Source organism: Phytophthora parasitica (genome assembly GCF_000247585.1).
Source record: "Phytophthora parasitica INRA-310 unplaced genomic scaffold supercont2.59, whole genome shotgun sequence".
Taxonomy (NCBI): Eukaryota; Oomycota; class Peronosporomycetes; order Peronosporales; family Peronosporaceae; genus Phytophthora; species Phytophthora nicotianae.
The window spans coordinates 158,003-176,536 of record NW_008649045.1 but is presented as its reverse complement, the minus strand read 5'-3'; the positions used below and the strand labels follow the sequence as shown (position 1 = coordinate 176,536).

General features: G+C 51.7%; 11 protein-coding genes across 12 annotated transcripts; 5 read left to right on the top strand and 6 right to left on the bottom strand.

Annotated features, from left to right (window-relative positions):
• Positions 1-694: 694 nt before the first annotated feature.
• Positions 695-1,867, bottom strand: PPTG_16795 (hypothetical protein; the record flags this gene model as incomplete). Its single annotated transcript, XM_008914298.1, has 5 exons — positions 695-819; positions 889-970; positions 1,036-1,272; positions 1,336-1,637; positions 1,711-1,867. The coding sequence occupies 5 exons, from the start codon at positions 1,865-1,867 to the stop codon at positions 695-697; spliced, it is 903 nt and encodes a 300-aa protein (XP_008912546.1).
• A 277-nt stretch (positions 1,868-2,144) lies between these two features.
• On the bottom strand, positions 2,145-7,049 carry PPTG_16794 (hypothetical protein; the record flags this gene model as incomplete). Its single annotated transcript, XM_008914297.1, has 1 exon — positions 2,145-7,049. One exon carries the CDS (start codon positions 7,047-7,049, stop codon positions 2,145-2,147), a length of 4,905 nt encoding a protein of 1,634 aa, XP_008912545.1.
• Positions 7,050-7,327: 278 nt separating this feature from the next.
• PPTG_16793 (hypothetical protein) lies at positions 7,328-8,173 on the bottom strand (the record flags this gene model as incomplete). Its single annotated transcript, XM_008914296.1, has 1 exon — positions 7,328-8,173. The coding sequence occupies one exon, from the start codon at positions 8,171-8,173 to the stop codon at positions 7,328-7,330; it is 846 nt and encodes a 281-aa protein (XP_008912544.1).
• A 394-nt stretch (positions 8,174-8,567) lies between these two features.
• PPTG_16792 (hypothetical protein) lies at positions 8,568-9,734 on the top strand (the record flags this gene model as incomplete). Its single annotated transcript, XM_008914295.1, has 4 exons — positions 8,568-8,729; positions 8,796-8,864; positions 8,925-9,434; positions 9,507-9,734. 4 exons carry the CDS (start codon positions 8,568-8,570, stop codon positions 9,732-9,734), a joined length of 969 nt encoding a protein of 322 aa, XP_008912543.1.
• Positions 9,735-9,872: 138 nt separating this feature from the next.
• PPTG_16791 (hypothetical protein) lies at positions 9,873-10,606 on the bottom strand. The gene has a single exon (XM_008914294.1). The coding sequence runs from the start codon at positions 10,533-10,535 to the stop codon at positions 9,987-9,989; it is 549 nt and encodes a 182-aa protein (XP_008912542.1). The 5' UTR covers positions 10,536-10,606; the 3' UTR covers positions 9,873-9,986.
• Positions 10,607-10,629: 23 nt separating this feature from the next.
• On the top strand, positions 10,630-11,247 carry PPTG_23950 (hypothetical protein; the record flags this gene model as incomplete). Its single annotated transcript, XM_008914293.1, has 1 exon — positions 10,630-11,247. One exon carries the CDS (start codon positions 10,630-10,632, stop codon positions 11,245-11,247), a length of 618 nt encoding a protein of 205 aa, XP_008912541.1.
• A 574-nt stretch (positions 11,248-11,821) lies between these two features.
• On the top strand, positions 11,822-12,880 carry PPTG_16790 (hypothetical protein; the record flags this gene model as incomplete). Its single annotated transcript, XM_008914292.1, has 2 exons — positions 11,822-12,225; positions 12,412-12,880. The coding sequence occupies 2 exons, from the start codon at positions 11,822-11,824 to the stop codon at positions 12,878-12,880; spliced, it is 873 nt and encodes a 290-aa protein (XP_008912540.1).
• Positions 12,881-12,953: 73 nt separating this feature from the next.
• On the top strand, positions 12,954-13,361 carry PPTG_16789 (hypothetical protein; the record flags this gene model as incomplete). The annotated part of the gene is made up of 1 exon (XM_008914291.1): positions 12,954-13,361. The coding sequence occupies one exon, from the start codon at positions 12,954-12,956 to the stop codon at positions 13,359-13,361; it is 408 nt and encodes a 135-aa protein (XP_008912539.1).
• An 80-nt stretch (positions 13,362-13,441) lies between these two features.
• PPTG_16788 (hypothetical protein) lies at positions 13,442-14,796 on the bottom strand (the record flags this gene model as incomplete). Its single annotated transcript, XM_008914290.1, has 6 exons — positions 13,442-13,689; positions 13,765-13,846; positions 13,908-14,141; positions 14,210-14,299; positions 14,378-14,580; positions 14,652-14,796. 6 exons carry the CDS (start codon positions 14,794-14,796, stop codon positions 13,442-13,444), a joined length of 1,002 nt encoding a protein of 333 aa, XP_008912538.1.
• A 312-nt stretch (positions 14,797-15,108) lies between these two features.
• PPTG_16787 (hypothetical protein) lies at positions 15,109-15,591 on the bottom strand (the record flags this gene model as incomplete). Its single annotated transcript, XM_008914289.1, has 1 exon — positions 15,109-15,591. One exon carries the CDS (start codon positions 15,589-15,591, stop codon positions 15,109-15,111), a length of 483 nt encoding a protein of 160 aa, XP_008912537.1.
• Positions 15,592-16,511: 920 nt separating this feature from the next.
• On the top strand, positions 16,512-18,459 carry PPTG_16786. Of its 2 annotated transcripts, XM_008914287.1 has the most exons (4): positions 16,512-16,619; positions 16,715-16,990; positions 17,061-17,165; positions 17,234-18,459. In XM_008914287.1, the coding sequence occupies exons 1-4, from the start codon at positions 16,558-16,560 to the stop codon at positions 18,069-18,071; spliced, it is 1,281 nt and encodes a 426-aa protein (XP_008912535.1). In that variant the 5' UTR covers positions 16,512-16,557; the 3' UTR covers positions 18,072-18,459. The 2 variants fall into 2 exon arrangements, with proteins under 2 accessions (XP_008912535.1, XP_008912536.1); XM_008914288.1 differs by having other exon boundaries at positions 16,512-16,990.
• Positions 18,460-18,534: the final 75 nt, after the last annotated feature.

Here is an 18,534-nt window from a genome sequence, read left to right as displayed (position 1 = left end):
AGACTGCATGATTTCGGCTGCCTCTTGCTGCAAGAGCTTGTTCAGCGGATGGAACTGCGTACGGGCAGCATGGAATAGCGGGATTCCAGCCGCAAAGGCTACACCAAGCTTGTGGTTTTCCAGGAAGAAGGCAGTTTCAGGCGTCAGGTCACTCGGCTCGATGCCGAAAAGCAGCCCCACCTCATCACTAGTGGAAGTTCGGACGGGATGACGCGAGTTAGGCGGGAGTACGGATGCATACAATAGATGAAGATAACAGAGAAGCGTCCCATCAACACGTACATGAGTGGGTCTTGCTGGAAGAGACTCGAGAGCTGCGCCAGCAGCGCCTCGCCTGTCGCCATCTCGCTGACTGTAAAATGACAAGTCGTTAAAAGAATTGATACCTTGTTTTGGTACAAATACTGCCTTCTTTTGTATTCTCATATCCTTCTGATCAAGCTTGCTCCGCTTCCTTCATTACTGAGATAGCTATCGGCCATCGCAGTGGTTCCAGATAAAGAAGAACAGCAAGTGTTAATATTTAATTGCGGACGAAGAAGGCTGAGATTAATGCAAAACAAAAGTACTGCCCCTTTCAAGTTGGCAATTACACTACTTATTGGCGGTGATTATCAAACAACACCTGAAGTGAACGTCATGCTGACTATTCGGTGGCTGGGCAGCTATGAAGCGATCCTCCCATCTATTGCTGCTAAACAGTATCTTCCTCTATCGAATCGCAGCTGTGTGAGAGGAATGACATGGAGTACCCGACCAGTGTGAGGATGCACGCCAACTGACTGGCAGAACGCATTTGATTGAGGCCGTGTGCATTATCTGCAGCAGACGCATTTTTCAGTTAGCGTCTGAGGTGCTTGGACACACATATAGAATGCAAGGACATACCGTAGTTCCACAGCACAGTCTCCGTCTCGTTGAGCTTCATGGTGTCGGTGCAGTACGTCTCGCCTAGATCGAGATCCAAGCACTACGAAAGGAAACATCTCGTCAGATCCACCACGAGTATTGAAAGGCAACAAACTGAAAACATACATCGTTAATGCTGAGTCGCTGGAATTCGTCGATCAACGCCAGACCGATCGGGATGTACAGAAGGAATCCGATCCAGAACAGCGTCGTGAAGACCAACTGGATGTAGAATGTGCGTTTAGCGCTCGACTTCGACACGTCCCATGGATTGAAAGCATTCTTTGTCGACGGTTCCTCAGACTCTGGAATGTAGTAAGCTGTGCCTGCACTTAGACGAGAAATCTTGAGGCTCACAACGGTCTGTAGCAGTAACTAGCTCAGTCATCCTGCATGTATGTGAGCAAGAAGTAGTTGTGTACGCACATTGAACACTAACGCGATGGCTTCAAGCACGAAAAACCAGTAGGCCGCATATTTATGGACATCAGGATAACTCGTAGTGCTGAAGAACGCAAGTACCGGCAGTCCAAGTGCTGAAAGCACGCCCAACACGCGCACAATTTCGCAATACTTTCGGATGGACTTCCAGTACAAATTGTCAGAGTTCTCTTGGCCCACTTTGTCGACAATATCCCGTTGAAATTGGTAATTGGCAACCCACGTCAAGATGAGAGCGATCGCCACGATCGATAGTCCCACACAGAAGACAGAGTAGCCCGGTGCATCTACCACGATCAACGACACCCATAACATCCATGAATCTAACATCTCAATTGAAGGTTGTAGACTCGATCTCACCTCTGCCTGTGTCGGAGAAATAGGGCCACGCCAGCCCACCGAGGTAAATGTCCTTGGCCTTAGCAAGCGATACACACGTGACGAGGGTCGTGATCACTGCCGTTGTGGCCACAATGGGAGCCACTCGCGTCCCAATTGCGAACGACACAACCTGCATCTGCTGCTGATTGTCGATTTGACCTGGGGCCCGGAGATGCTAGTAACTCTCCTGCAATGGAGAGTTTGGGAATGACATGACAGAGCGGACTATTCCGTCGTAGCGTCGAGCATGCGGTAACTCCGTCCACTGGACTGAGGCTGTAGATAGAGGTCAGATTGCAGGCGCAAGGGTTACTCCGTAACGTAAACAAACACATGGCTACATTCGCTTTATCATGAGAGCCAGTGCTCACATACACTTCAACCTATACTTCTTCCTATAACTTCCATCGCCTTCAGCGTTTCTGGTGGTTTACAACGCGCATGACGATCAGTGTAGCCAATCGCATCACTAACAAAAGACCCACCACGACAGCGACCGAGCGAGTGGTGTCTTCACGACGTGCACCGAAGACCTCGTCGATGTACGAGGTCAGAGGGATGTTTGCCACTGCAGGAGGAGCTTCTGTGAGTGGTTGACAGCCCAATGGCCATCCCGAGACGTCGATCGTGGAGTTGGTGGAAGAAGCCTCTGCGATCTGCTGCAGTTGCTCGTCCGAACAGTCTCCCAGCACGAGAGCAGTGAGCACTTCGAACGTGTAGCGATGCGGCACGAGCTGGAACAACCACTTGTACCCGTCGGGGATACTCGACGCCGGCGGATTGAAACCCATGAACATGAGGAAGATCGAGTCAAAGAGAGCGCCCCACACAGCAGCGAGCTCAATACTGGGCATGGCGAACGTGAAGAACTGGCCGAAGAATGTCTGGAACAGGATATGCATAGTCAAAACTAGCCAGTATACCACAACTTGAGCGAAGTCGCCGTACGCGGAGAAGCCTGCCATCGGGTAGAAGACGCCCACGAAGATCATGGAAGCCACAGCCGCATAGGGAATCTCCACCACTGATGAGGCTACAAAGTACCACAGAGCGCTGTACGTCTCGGACGCGCGTTCACGATAATAAGGTCCGCGTTCCTCAAAGGCAACAGGCAGCACGTGGACGTATGCTCCGACGCCTAAAAAGCACGTCGAGAAGAAGATCAGACCCACCGCGCCGTTAGCACCTTGGTACGTAGTGAAGTCATTGCTGCCTGAGTAGACCAACCCAAACATCAAACCCAGAGTCAACGCAGTCACCATTCGAGTGAATGTGTAGAATGGAGTGCGCCAATAGAGCCGCAAGAACCGACGCATGAGCATAGTGAACTGCAGTCCATCACTTGCAGCTCGACGCTGAGCATACGTCACAGGTGGCAGTCGATCTGACGGCATGAACACTCCAGGAGCTGCTCGCTTAGCATCCAGACGCTGCTTCATGCGACTTGATCTGTAGGCTGTAACGAAGTCAAAAGCTTCGTCGCGATGCTGACGAGAGAACTCCGAGCTGATCGAAGAGTTTAGAGAAGCATCCAGTTGTTGGAGTCGAGGGTTCTTCATCGCTGCTGGTCGAACCTTCATGGGGAATGATGCCTGAAGCTTGATTTTCTCAACTCCAGCACCAATCACATCCAGCATCCACGTAGCTGGGTTGTCTCCAGGCTTAAAGATCGGCGCATTGCGTGGCAGACCCAATCCTTGGAAATAATTGACAAGAGTTTCGCCGTTGCGTCCCAATTCGCCGAAGTACACAGTCTCTCCACCGCGTTGCAGCAGCAGAAGAGTGTCGAAAAGCAGGAATACTTCGGTCGACGGCTGATGAATGGTACAGATCACTGTACGTCCAGTGTCCGCTACCTTGCGAACGCCATCCATGAGCGCCTTTGCTGCTCGGGCGTCCAGACCGCTGGTTGGTTCGTCCAAAAACAACACACTAGGCTGCGCAGCGAGCTCCACTCCTAGTGTCAACCGCTTGAGCTGCTCACTCGAACTGCCACGAATGAGTTGACCAGCTACGCCGCGCAGATCCAGAAGATCCAGACACTCATCGACAATCTCTTCAACCCTTTCAGGAGCTACCCGGTCGCCTTGACGGAGATAAGCAGAAAACTGTAAGGCTTCACGGAATGTAGAGGCGTCAGAGTGCACATCCGTCTGCTCACAATACCCGGTGCATCGGCGCACTGCAAGTTCCGTAGCATCCACGCCATTGAGCAGTACGCGGCCTCGTAACGTTGGTGCTCGATTCTTCTTCTTGCCTGATTTCCCCCTTTTTCGACCAGCCAGCACGTCCATGAGTGTCGTTTTCCCAGCTCCAGTAGAGCCCATGAGTGCTGTCATTGTACCCGGTACGGCGTAACCAGTGACACCCTTCAGTAGTTCACGAGTCACCGTTTCCTTGCTCTTCCCCGCATTATCACGAGAATCCACCGCCACAGGACGACCTGGAGCTCCTTCAGTGCCACGTTGTCCAGCAGGATCCACTAAAGTATCTGCAGGGACTGTGATACTGTATCGTAGATCCTGGAAAGCGAGCGTCACCGGCGGTACATCCCATCGAGGCGTCAAGCGTACCGTGATTTCTTCTGTATTAGTACGAAGTCCTTGTGAAGCGTAAAACGAGTCGTTCATGTCGTCTTCACCCAACACTGCGATATCATTGCGACCACTAGGAAACCCAGCCAAGTCGCTCTCCAGTAATTCGTCTGCATCTCCATGAGGCGTAGACAACATGGCGTAAGATTCCTTCGGTTGTCTCGGCGTTGCGATGGTCGTATCCGAGAAAGAAGCCGACAGCTGTGGCGGCACCGCTGGGGAGGATTCATGACGGTGATATTCCAGCATAACGTACGATAAGAACATGCTGACGACGTACATGGACGCGAGAAACACAATTCCCAGCACTACCCACTTGGGATCATCAGGAACGTCGTACAACCCGAGAGAATATTCACCCAACGTCCTGCCTCCGTACATCTTGCAGTAGTCGATTCCACCGTATTCGCAGACATCCAGCTCACTGCTGCGGTACTGACTTACCATAACTCCACGTGTTGTCCAAGCGAGAGGGTTGCTCCAGTAGATCCACCGCAATGCAGTCGGGAGCTGCTCACGGGAGACAGCAAAACCAGCAAAGAGGATGAAAAATAGCAGAGCTAAGGTGGACAGCGGCTGAGCTATATGCAGCGTCGAACATGCCGTGGACAGGAAGTAGTACTCGCCGACGAAGACCAGCACTGTCAACAGCATATACAGCACGAATACCAGGAACTGCTCCGCTGTTGCGATGAATCCTCCCATCCAGTAGACCAGAGACCCGAAAACCAGAGCTTCAGTGATCGCGAGAGGGATCTGACTGAGACACGAGGCTAGAACGTAGCTGGACGTGCGGTAGAAGTTGGCGCCGCGGTGTTTATAGAACACTTCACGTGCATCAAAGAACGGCGCTAATGTCGCGGACTGGCCAAGTCCAAGAAACAGCGCACACGAGAAGATGACACCCAACGTCACCTGTGAATCTGCAAGATTCATGCCGTAGTAGACTGACCCCACCATCAAACCGACGAGCAGATCCGTCAGCAAGCGACCCACGAAGAAGACCTTGTTGCGACCAAATAGCCGTATCTGGCGCTTCACCACTGTCCACGTGCTACGTAGATAGCTCTGTCGGAACGCTGGAATTCGCAGTAGCGCTTCTTGGTCGAAGTAGAGTCCTCTCTCGCCATTTCTACTGTGCATCTGGCTGTACGCCTCCATGTCATTATCGAGATGATCCAGCTCCTCCACCATCGCTTCGTACATGGGCGACATGATCCACAAGTCGGCGAACTCGTTGGCAGTGCGAGGATGACGACGTCTACCGGGCATTGGAGCATGAGATTGCTCGTACTGGATCTGCTGTGGAGACGCCAAGTCGCACAGGAAGTCAGCGAGATCACGTCCTGGCGGACAAACAAAGCCCAACGCCTCAAAGTAAGCCTGAATATGAGCTCGAGGTCCGTGATACAAAACTTCACCATCCGCTAACAGTAGCACATTATCGAAGAGCGCCAGAACTTCAGGAGCAGGCTGTTGCAGCGAAATGACCACAGTCTGTCGCTGTTGTCTGGCTAAACGGCGTTGAGCATTGACAATATCGAAAGCTGCAGAGCTGTCCAGCCCCGTCGTGATCTCGTCCATCAGCGACACTGCATGAGGACCAAACGCCATCTCTCCAGTCGTCACACGCTTCTTCTCTCCTCCAGAGACTCCACGGATGCGTTCATCGCCCACGATGGTGCCTTGGCAGCGTGTCAAACCAAGTTCTCGAGTCACAGTCACTGGATCTCGCTCACCGCCGAGATATGAGGTAGGAAGCGCCAGTGGATATTCTGAAGCCGGAGACTTGTACACGGCACCAACAGGCTTCGCATCGGAGTTGATGGCACAGCACTCGAACGCGAAATCAAGCGTCTCCTTCACTGTCATCACGGGCAGATGAGTGTCTTGCTGAGGGACGTACGACACGCACTGAGAAAGTTGCGCCTTGAGTTCATCACGTGATAGACCGTTGTACGAGACTTCGCCGTCCAAAGTCACACTCTTGTTGGCCACATCGAGCCGTCCGCTGAGAAGTTTAAGCAGCACAGACTTGCCAGATCCAGAGCGGCCGAGAAGCAACGTCATGGAGCCTGGCGTGAAAGCTCCAGTCACGTTCTTCAATATCTGACGACGTACGAATGTCTTGTTCGCAGTGAAGGCAGCAGCAATCCCGCGTACGTGGTTCGCGATGGTCGGAAACTGCTTGGCGGCCAGAGACTCGCGACTCAGTTGCCCTGAAGAAGCCTGAGCTGCTGCTGCCGCTGCAGCAGGCGACACTGGAATGTCTACTGCTAGCGAAACATGACGGAAAGTTACGAAGAGCTCAGGTACAGCACCCACTGGCCGTCGAGGCGTGAACGGGGAGTCTCTGATACCTCCACTAGCTGATGCTCCATGGCGTCGAGATCCGCGAGTTTGGTGGTGTCGACGCAGTACGTGCTTTTGGTAGGAACTCCCAAGAGACGACTCGAGAATGGGCGTGGGCTCGCTCGATACGCTTGAGATAGACGTGCTGAAGTCCACCGTCGGTAGTCGCTTGGACTTGTGAGAGCTGTTCGGCTTCCGCTTGCTGTTGCGGGAATTCCGACGAGAACTTGGCATCGTCCAGCGATTCAAGCTCCAGGTGCCTTCGCAGCGCAGAGATAAATGCCGAATGAGGACGCCAAGCGAATCGAAGCGAGGAACTCTGCTTCCAGCGAGCTGGATTCCAGTTTCTTCCCTCGGCTTGCATCGATCCATACGACCCAAGCCAGTTAGAGTGAAGAGTAGTCATCCAACTTCTGTAGACCGCGTCGAAGGTGACCGTCTTGATAATGTAATACTCCATCGAACTGGGGTGGCCAATACTACAACCTTGCTACCAGCCACAAAAAGAGTAGGATAACACATGGAGACTCACCGGTGATGACACCAGCATCCAGGGCCACTGGTAGTATAATACACAACACACAGAGTAGTATTACAGAGAACACACTATCTAACCAGCAACACAGCAATAAATCCTACGGGAGACCTGTTCATACCGCATTGGCAAAAGCTGTGCCTTCGACCGTGTGCTTGGGTGTGTCGGCGACCGTCGTTCCAGCGTCCTTTTCCTCCTCCGCCAAGTCCAGTACGTATTTGCGGGTGTAGAATCCTACCACGAACAGCAACAGCAAGGCGCTTCCTGCTCCAACAAGCAGCAAGATCATTTCGGTGCTGTGTCTGGCGGCCGTGGGGCTGGCCAGCAAAGCTGTAAAGTTCTCCACAGCATGGCCCGAATAGACCCAGATGAACGAGAATGGAAGTCCAGTAAGCAACGCCGCTGCAAAATACACTGGGAATCGCACGTCTAGCACGCTGAGGCCGTAGTTCTTGACTGCAATAGGGAAGAACGCCACGCGCGTGAGGAACACGACCAGGATCTGTCGCTTACGTAACAGACTCTGGAAGCCTTGCAGTGCTGGATGGCCCTGTGCCATGTAAGCGTGCACGCGGCGGCGACACAGATAGCGGCCAATGACGTAGGACAGCACAGAACCCACGAGTTTGCCTGTTGTAGCCAACAGCAGGCCTAGCCATAAGCCGAAAATGTAGCCAGCCAGCAGCTCAAAGGCTGTAGAAGGGAAGCACAACACCACGAAGCACGTGAAACTGCATACGTAAAGCGCGGCGCCAAGCGTCTCGTGAGTCTGCAGCCACTGGACCACGAGGTCGAAGTCGTCGCTACGCACGAAGCGAAAGAGCAGGAGACCAACGGTCAGGCCAAGCGCCACGATGCCTAGCACCAACAACGCGCGCTTAAGTTGCATGAGATACGAATTGGAGGCGGAAGGTTTCACTTGCTGGAGCTTGGACGCCTCCAAGTCCACAGGCGCGTACATGATGTGAGACGAGGAGCGATGGTGTCACGCTTCGAGCCTTGTGTGGGTCGTGGTAAGTTACCGACTGGATGGAAATTCATGTGCCACACACGACACGGCGATGCAGTTTTCTGTTCTTTACTGAAAAGAAATGATCGCCTGCGGTATCTGATAATATTGAGTATGAAAGCCTGTTAAGAGCAATTTTGTATTGCATTATATTTGCTGACTTTTAAACTTGTGTCGAATTTATCATGAAATAATTGATCGAAACATACGGTTGGCCGTTCTTTGCTCGTTGTCCCGCACGCATTACTTGATTTTACTATTGGATCAGAATCGAATCAGATATTGAAGCACAGACGTCACTTAATCGGGTACCTTCGTGAAGTGACAGGGCACGCATTCCATCACGATGGACTGGCTGAAGAAGAAGAAGGAGGCGGCGCAGCAGGCGGCTGCAAAGATCTCCAACAAGCGCACGGCCTTCCGCGGAGAGGGAAACGTCCTGGGAGGTGGAGATGGGTCTGCTGCTGCTGATCCAGCACCCACCGCGTCTAGACGGCCGTCCATCAAGGTGAATAGCAACCCACCCCACTGCCATCAGCAATTTACGTTTTAACCATCTCTCTGGCCCCTCCAGCTACCGTTTACAAACCAAAAGCCCCTTGCTCTTTCCGCTGAGGAGCAACAGAAGCGGCGTGAACTGCAGGTACGCTGTAATCCGGATAAAGTGGCCTGTTGAATGACCTAATAGATTCGATTGCTGCAGGCCAAGGCGCTGGAGCAACGCGGAAATGCGTGGGAGAAGCGTGTGGCCAATGGACGCAAAGCGAGACTGCAGCAGGAAGAGGAGCTCGAGAATAAGTTCCAGTACACGGAGGCTTCATCTTCGACTGCAGAGGCATCACCTTCAGGTCCACCGCCCGTCGTGCTTTCCAATGAGCAAGTGAAGGCGCGTGAGCTGCAAAATGTACACCAGCAGATGGGGTTTAATCCGTACGCAGCGACGTTCTCGTCCTCTACACAGGCGGTGTCTGCCATGAATTCTATTGGACGGGGATCGACTGCTCCTCCGTCTGCCCCGAATGGCGATGCTGTACCACCTCCGGCTCCGTTCTCAGCAATCCCTCCAGTAGCAGCGCCAAGTGTTGTGTCCAGCAGCCCAGTAACTGAAGAGAACGGTGCTGTGTACGTGCTGCTGCGGCAAGACCCGCCACGCGCTATCACGGCGGCGGAAACGCTGATCAAGATGCTGACCAACGTCGCGAAGAACCCACAGGTTTGCTGTGTGATGACTATTGCTGGGAGTGACGTACTGTATGTCTAAGAATCTGTTTTCTTGTGGCTACAGGAAGAAAAGTTCCGCAAAATCCGGCTATCGAATGCCGCCATTCAGTCCAAGCTGGTGTCGGTGCCTGGAGCTGTTGATATTTTGGCAGAAGCCGGTTTCTTGAGGGTCGAGCTTGATGGTGAAGGCTATTTAATGCTGACTGCAGATGCGTTCCAGGCTGAGCGTGTGCAGGCCGCAATTGACCGCACGGAAGTGGCGCTGATTCAGCTCCAGCATGATTCCGCGTAGATCTGATAGATGCAGCGGTATCTGGCAACCTCAACATGATACATGCTGCAATTGTAACTCAATGTAGGTCTTCCAAGCTACAGATATTGCTATAACGTGCTATTGATTGTAGATGTCAAGGAGGAAGAGTTTGTTACACCAAGGAACATTGTTCAAGAGGTACGCGTCGTTGTTAATAGAGAAAAGAACGTTGAGTGCAGCATTCTGTGCGGATCAGTCAAAAGATGAATGCTACACAGCCTTCAGGGTATCTTAGAGGATCGCAGCGGCCACTGTGGCGAGCACCGCAGCAGCACCGACCGCCGATAGAGTGGACTTGTCGGTGCCTCCGTTCGCAGGCGTTGTCGACGGTGGGGTGGTGCGAGGACTCGCCGGAGTGTTCGTCGGTGGCTTGGTGGTCGTCGGAGAATCACCGACTGCAGGTCCAGAGCCTGCAGCTGATGCATTCCCAGCAGACCCAGCCGACCCAGCAGCACCGAATTTTCTTCCACAGCGTCGCTCAAGGGGATCGATGATATCAGCATACAGACGAACGGGACCGATCGTACACTCCTCCGGTGCCACTTGCTTCAAGGCTTTCATCGCCTCAGTACACGCGTTGCTGTTGCATACAGCGGTGACTTGCGCATCCGTTGCCGCAGTCATCGACGCAGGATTGTATCCGGAGTCAGCGCGACACGTCTGCACGTTTCCATTTATCAGGAGCTTTGCTATCGCCGTTGTGTCGCACGGAGCAGCAGTTACACCATTGAAGAAGACAGCAGCGTTCAAAAGCAGAAGAGTGGCAAGAGTGATCTTCATCTTCGGGAAACGGAGAAGCAGTTGAGTGTTACCGGACTGGAGAAAGACAAAGTGAAGTGGAGTATGTGGAGATCGGGCAGTTTGACTCTACTTGATGTGGCAGTTGGACACGCGATTCAATACCGTTGGAGCGACGAGGTGCCATGTCAGCTTGAGAAAGGTGACAAATGAGAAGCTTGTCGAAGTTTTTTCTCATTTTGCAAGTTCGCTCAAAAAGCTGAAGATGGATCGATACAACGACATAAACAATACCGGACACTCACGACGCAGTCGCTCACGTTCTCCGCGCGAATCGTACTCACGCAATGTGCGGCAGCGGCGAGCATATCACGATCGATCACTAAGTAGATCATTTGATGGGCTTGGAGGTCGAAGCGAGCGCTCCCACCGTGACCTGCAACAACGAGATCGAAGCCGTGGTCTAGCCCGAGATCATTCCAGCTACTATGATGGATACCACTACTACGGAGGGAAACGCTATCACGACTCCTATTATGGTCGTTCGGCTCGTGTCGTTCGCGACCGAGACGCCATTCCAGTCGATCTGACTATCGCCATCGTGAGACTGATGACGGATCTTCTTCACGTCGTGACTACCCTGATAAAAACAGTAGTGGCCGTAGCTGCTCGATGTCTCGTCATATCGTGGAGCCGCCAAGATATCGCAATGGAAGTCGTAGTACTCGAGAGCGCTCCGGTGGGTGGTCCGTAGTGAGCTCGCTCAAGTAATGGAAATCGAAGTGCTACACAAACTCGCTCCGCGTCGAGTAGAGCTCGAAGAAGCTTGAGGCTGCGTCAGCGATGCACGAATAGCCAGGGCCATTGACGTCGCGCGTGTAGATGAAGATGCGGAAGCAGAACGGGCTCAGCTCGACCCGCGACTGGGAAGTAGGTCAGCTTCAGCTTGGTTGGTGGGCCATGAGGCAGGCTGTACCATTCCTTGACTTTTTGGTTCGCAGTGACTTTGTCAAACGTAATGTTGTGGAACTTGTAGCCGTAGTCGGGATGTGGTCCATGAAACCCTCTTTAAAGGTGTATAAGCGGCTATGGAAACAAGGCCACCTGATGACGAGTGGAGTGGAAGCAGCCAGCCGCTGCCAACCGATGCCGAGGAAGCGTATTTGATGGAATAGATGCGTGTTTCGAGTCGTGCTGGTGGAGGGAGCAGTGGCAGTGCTCAGCAGTTGAAGTCAAACTGCTGTCGAGTGACACTGGACGCTGCAAAATGTCCGCAGATCTTCCAGTATCATATCAATGTGGTATCAGGGGGAGACACAACGTCTACAATGTCTGAAGGTGCTGAAAACAAAGGCCGTCGACAGCCTGGTGGCCGTCGCTTAGTGAAGTCGCTTCTGCGGCAGGTTGTTATCGATGCTATGGAGCAGCATCCGAATAGCTTTGGAGAAATTTCGATTGCTTACGATGGTTCGAATACGTTATTCTCTCCTTCTGCATTGCCTATACCAGACGATGGTGTCGTTCTCAACGTTCGTTGCAGTGCCAGGAACGGCTATGGCCTTGATCCGCCAGGTGTCAACAACGGCTGGTCACGCCCGTTTACAGTTAACATCGAGCTAGTCAAGGAACTGGATACAAACTTGCTGCAGACGGCGTTCTCGGACTCGACAGTCAACGCCAAGCCACTGGTTTACGCTTTGGATACAATTGCAAAAGCTGGAATTGTTGGAAGGTGAATACTTTTTTTTTTTTACAGTTAGCTTATGATGATTACTAAGTTTTTTTTTCTTAAATTCTGAATTGTCCTTGTACAGGCGAGTTGAATGCAGAGGCAACTTTTTTTTTCCAGATTGAACCCGAAAGACTTGAATGGAGGTCGAGTTCTGTACGAAGGTCTGTGTTAGGTTACCTAACTTAGGTATCCAAGCCAGTGCGTTACGGCTGCGGTGCTCGGGCGTGCAAAAGTCCAGGTGCTGGCAAATCTTTGTCTCAAGATTAACGCAAAACTAGGTGGTTGTAATGCCATTTCCCTGGAAGGAATACTACCACTAGTGCACGATGCGCCTACTATATTGATCGGAGCTGACGTTTGTTACCCGAAGATGGAGAAAAATAGTCGTCAGTCGATTTCGTCAGTCGCTGCGTCGCTGGATCGCCACTCGTCCAAGTACGCAGCACGTCTCGCGGTCCAGAGTGGACACAACGATGTCTCGCACCTGCCTCCAATTCTATGGGAGCTCTTCATAGAGCACTACAAACACGCTCGGCGTCAGCCTAAGCACGTTGTTTATTATCGAAGTGGAGTGTCTTTCTCCCGAATGGACGATGTGGTGCAGGCTGAAATGCGTTCACTGAGGAAGGCTTTTCGAATGCTAGCAAAGGATTAACCTTAAGTGACGTTCATTGCGGCCAACTCGCAGCATCACATCCGATTGTTTGTGTCGGAGCGAGCCAGTCCCAATGAGAAAGATCCCAGTGGAAATCCAATGCCAGGAACGATCGTTGATGCTGGAGCTGTTGCAGACCCACAAGCAGACCCACAACGACTCAACTTTTTTCTCGTGGGACATCGTGGAATTCAAGGCACTAGTGTGCCTACTCAAGTACACGGTGATGGTGGATGAAAACGAATTGTCAGCGGACCAGATTGAGCAGCTCACCTACCGACTATGCTACTGCTACGCTCGTTGCATGCGCTCGGTGGCTATAGTGCCGCCGATTCACTATGCGCAGCTTGCAGCAGAACATGCACTCGGCGCGGTCACCGATACGGCGACAGATTGCTCATCGACTTCCTCGAACATGGGGTCCGCGTACTCGCTGGCAGGTTTGAGTGACAAGCTCGCTGGAGTTATGTACTTCGTCTAACGAGATTGTTTTGTGGAGTTTGGTTTTTTAGTTCCAAGTAATATTCGATTAACATACACATTCCAGTGGGGTCGAAGCTTTCATGTACTATCAATCACTAAGTAAGTCTCTGATGGTCGATCGGAAGGCGACACGAGTAATGGGATCGCGCAGAAATGAGTATTGTTGGTCTGTATCCCTGTTGATGCCTCAAACGTTGCTGTCCGATCTCGGTCTTTATCCAAAACTTCGACGTGGTGTGTCTGGAAGGAGATTGAGTAGCCTACGAGCGTCAAGATGCAGCAAAGTTGTGCTGCTGCTCTCATCTGCGTGGCATTGTAGTCGTCCTCTATTGTTGCAAGGTAGAAAAATACGTCAGGAGTGAGCAGTCCGCGTTATCAAACACCCTCAGCAGCAGACTTACCATAATTCCAGAGCTTCGTGTGCACATTGTCGAACTTCATCGTCACAGAGCAGTACAAGTCGCCCAGATCGCGTTCTAAGCACTGAACCAAGTACAAGTTAAAAATTCATAACGCTGAGGACACTACAAGCATAAACACTCACCTGGTCAATTGTAAGTCGCTTGAAAGGCTGGACAACAGTGAGGCCGATCGGCAAGTACAGCAAGAAGGCTACGAAAAATAATGCACTGCAGACAGTTTGAAGCCGCAGCGTTCGACGCATGCCATAGAATTTTGACTCCGCGTCGATGTCCTCAAAGTCGCAGATCACTGGAATCTCCCCAGCAGTGGCTTCAGGCACCTCGGAGCTTTTGAAAAGCTGATAGCTCACAAAAGTCTGCAATTAAGAACAGTACAAGTGAGTTCGAGAAGTTTACTGAAGCAGATGTAGTGACACAACGTTACGTTGAGAAAGATGGCCATAGTTTCCAGCAAGAAGAACCAGTACGCTGCGTTATTGTGCAATGATGGATACGATGCGGTGCTGAAAAAAGCCTGATCAAAAGGAAATCATGATGAACAAGACAGAGTAATCGTTAGTCTGCGTCCCAATTAGTTTACCTCGTCACGTACGAGTATCGGCAGTCCGACGGTTGAGATAATACCGAAGGCAGTGGAAGCTCTAGCGGTCCAATCCACGAAAGGTGAGACGTAGCCTAGCAGTGTGGGGATTCTCAACGCCGAGCTCTGGAATTTGTAGTTGAAGTACCAAGTAGCACACAAAGCCATCGCGACAATGGTAAGGCCGAGGCAGAAAATGTAGTAGCCTGGTGAATCTACGCCCACAGACATCGCATATAAGACAACGAAAACGCTCAAGCACAAAGATTGACTGGGCTGTGCACACCTCGACCGAGATCTGAGAAGTACGGCCACGCGAGGCCGCCAGTGTAGACGTTGTTGGTCTTGGCAACGATCAAGCATGTTACAAGCGTTATAACCACCATGCCCGATGCTACGACGGGAGCGGCACGACGCGCCGTGACGGCCATTCCAGGTTAACTTCGACGCTTAATTGCTTAATGACTGAGAGCAACAGCTCGCTGTGAATGCCGTAGAATAAAACGCGAGACAATTAGCACCTCGTCTTGCCTTCGAGCTAACAGCCGACAATCCACCACCACAAATAGTCGAACTGCTGACGAACAAAACCCTGCCTTATCCAGGCTTGAAGCTGGCTCTGTATGTTACTCAAAAGTTTACATTGTTGTTGACTGTTTCATCTGCTCTCGCCCTGTAGCGATTAAATACGTCTCGGGGCCTACCATATAGCGATCCTTAAATTCTCTCTTCTCACGTAATAGTCACAGTCGACTGGCACTCTTGGTCATGAAGTAGTTGGCCATGGAGCTGGCGTAGGACGCGTCCATAGCGTCCGAGCAGCGGTCACTCCGCTCCGCCTGGCGATCAGTGGGCAGCATGCGATGCGCGCTGCGGTTCTCGCCCGAGATGCGCGTCTTGTCATAAATGGAGCGTCGGCTGTGCGCCACCAGCAGCAACGCCTCATTCAGCAACTTTTCCTGTCGCGAAAACGGCATTCTGTGAGTCCGCCCGCAAGCGGGCGGTGCCTTCACACCGAAATACTTGGCCATATTGCGCGCGTACGAGTCTTCGAGTGCGTCGCTGCTGCTTTCACGTCGGTCAACAGGCAGCATGCGGTGTGCCGTGCGGTTCTCGCCTGACATGCGTGTGTTCTCGTAGATGGTATTTCGGCTGTGCGCCAACTCCAGCAGCGCGGCGTTGACGCCCGAGCTGTGGCTTACGAAGGTCGTCGTCGTGAGTGACATGTTGGTGGACGTGGTGCTTGGTGCTTCTGTACTTCAAGGCAAAATGCGGAATGGTCTTCATCTTAGTGCGACCGTTGGATCCCCCATCCTCGCGGTTTTTGTTTTTGTGCTACGTCGACATTTCCACGACATCGGTTCTCGTTGGTAAATCGATTTTCTTTTACACCTGCAATTCGTATGAACCTGTGAGAATATACGTGACTGTTCGAATCAAAATGTTGTCGGGTATTGAGTGATGGAGGAGCTTCCATATTGAAGTTTCTCCAACAGCATGGTCATGACGGATGAGGGGCTCTGGCGAAATGTGGCGGTAAAGTCGCGCGCGTCACCAGTTCAAATCTATGTCGCTTCAACAGAAACATGCACGCATTCCGGTTTAACTTTAATCTGCGTGCTTGCAGAGGTGCAAGCATGCAGCGTTGGTGTCGCTGGTGGATTCGGTAAAGCATGGCAGTGCTGGTTGACTGCGTCTTGTTCTCGTGGTGAATGGCGCGAATGTGCGAGAAAAACGAGATCGTGCGATCAATCAACGGGCATCTCCGTATCACGTGCATATGAGCAGGGGTGCTGGGTTTGTATACTGAAGTAGTTGTTTTGAGTAGGTAAGTGTTCGCTGGACGGTGCCGACGAGTACTAACTTTAATGTTTATTATTGTCTTTAACTGGCTGGATTGGGCACTGGTCAAGCGTCCCAAAGGTTTCAATGATGTAAATGGGGATACCTTGTTAATTGTCCGGCCAGTTTACATGCTTAACAGTTGCGCAGACAGTTACATGGTTGCGCTTTGCAACACCTTCCTTCGACAGAGCACTCATCTGGATTCCAGACTGGACCACCAACAATAGCCTGAATATCAGATGGGTGGTTAAAAGACCAGTAAGTATCAAAAGAAGGTAGTTTTGCTGCCAAAAAGAGGTATCTAATTCAAACTTGCCGTCACATCTCAATTAACGAACCTAGGCGAGATGGCGACGGGCGAGGCGCTGCTGGCGCAGCTCTCGAGTCTCTTCCAGCAAGACCCACTCATGTACGTGTTGATGGGACGCTTCTCTGTTATCTTCATCTATTGTATGCATCCGTACTCCCGCCTAACTCGCGTCATCCCGTCCGAACTTCCACTAGTGATGAGGTGGGGCTGCTTTTCGGCATCGAGCCGAGTGACCTGACGCCTGAAACTGCCTTCTTCCTGGAAAACCACAAGCTTGGTGTAGCCTTTGCGGCTGGAATCCCGCTATTCCATGCTGCCCGTACGCAGTTCCATCCGCTGAACAAGCTCTTGCAGCAAGAGGCAGCCGAAATCATGCAGTCTAAGGACAGCGACCGTCGCGTCCAGCTGTTGCATTGCACGCGGGCCATCCTTCTTATCAGCGCTGACTTCTACACAGCATGGAACACTCGGTGAGGGTGTATTATTGGGGCTGGTGGGTAACTTGAGGGGGTTATTTACATGTGCGTGGTGGCTCTCTAGGAAGTCGTTCGTAACCCGTGGCTGGCTGGACGCGCTGGAGGAGGTGCAATTCACTAATTTGGTGTTTACACTGCATCCGAAGAGTATTGATACGTGGGCTTATCGGTGAGTCGATTGATAGGACAGGGCTGCTGCTTAATGCCGAGGAACTGACAAGTATCGTGTTCTTGCAGACGCTGGCTGGCTATTCGACTGTGTGGGTCCCTCTCTGAAGACGAACTCCGAGTGTTTTTCGCGCAACAGATCGAGGTTTGTCGTCGACTGGCTGAGCAGAAACCTCGGAATTATCATGCGTGGAGCTTCCGTCATTGGATCGTGTCTCGACTTCCGCTGGATCTCGTGCAGAAAGAGCTCGAGGACATGGAGCGTTGGTGTAGAACACACGTAACTGATCACTCGGGATGGAACCATCGTCAACACACATTGAATGAGCTGGTGAAGAAGCATCGAGACTCCGGTGAGGTGGATGTACCGCAGAATTTGGTTCTTGCAGAGTACAAGTTCGTGTCAAAAATCGTGGCCCAGTACCCGACGCACGAGGCGCTGTGGTGTCATCGTCGCTATGTGATCCAGTACTTGCTGAACGAAGCTGCAAGGAAACCCATCAATGAAGACCCAGCATCGTCGGAGGAGCTAACGTCTCGACTGGCTGGGACTCTCTCAGATTCTCCAAGTGAGAATGTAGCACTGAGTGAATTGTGGGATGGGACTTTCAAGATATTGTGCAGCAATGCGGGCGAGCGTTTTGCGGTGTTCTATGCTATCGTTCAAGAGATTGAGACTGCTTGGAAGTGTGGAAATCAGTTCTCTCGCCGGTATGCAGCCTGGTGTCTTGCGCGGCTTCATGTGTTCTTGCAAGGCAGACGGACAACTGATGAGAAGATTCAACATGAAGTATTGGCACGTGATCTCAGCTCTTTGGCGTCGAGCATGCAACAGCATTTAGTCCAAGAAGATAGCGTGTTAGAAGATTTGTGGATTGGCGCATTAGGAAGCCTGCACATGGGTTGATGAATGAAACGGTACCAACTTTAAGACTTTATTGGTGCGAGCTGATGAATTGATGACATGCAAGTTTAAACGCAGCTCCCCACGTGTCAAAGCAGAAACAGAAAGTGGCTGTGATTCTGTGTAAGCCGACTAACCGGCTTACGAGACAGCTGGCGCGGCGTCGCTTTGCACACCCTCCGAATGATTTCGATGTTCATGAGGTGATAGTGGCACTGGAGCTACTGGAGTAGGCTAAATGATCAGTATTGTGGTGAGCTGAAAATTATCTTCGTGCGAATAAAGGCACTGGTCTCAACTCCGTTGGCTACGACCTGAGAATCTTTCTTAACTAAAATGCACGATTACCTTAATTTCAACAGCTTAAAGTTCACATGAGACGAGCTAAAAAATCTGAGCCCTTGTGTCGACCACCGGATTTGATCCTCGTTCCCCTTCACCTTCACAACATAAGTGGGCTCATCCG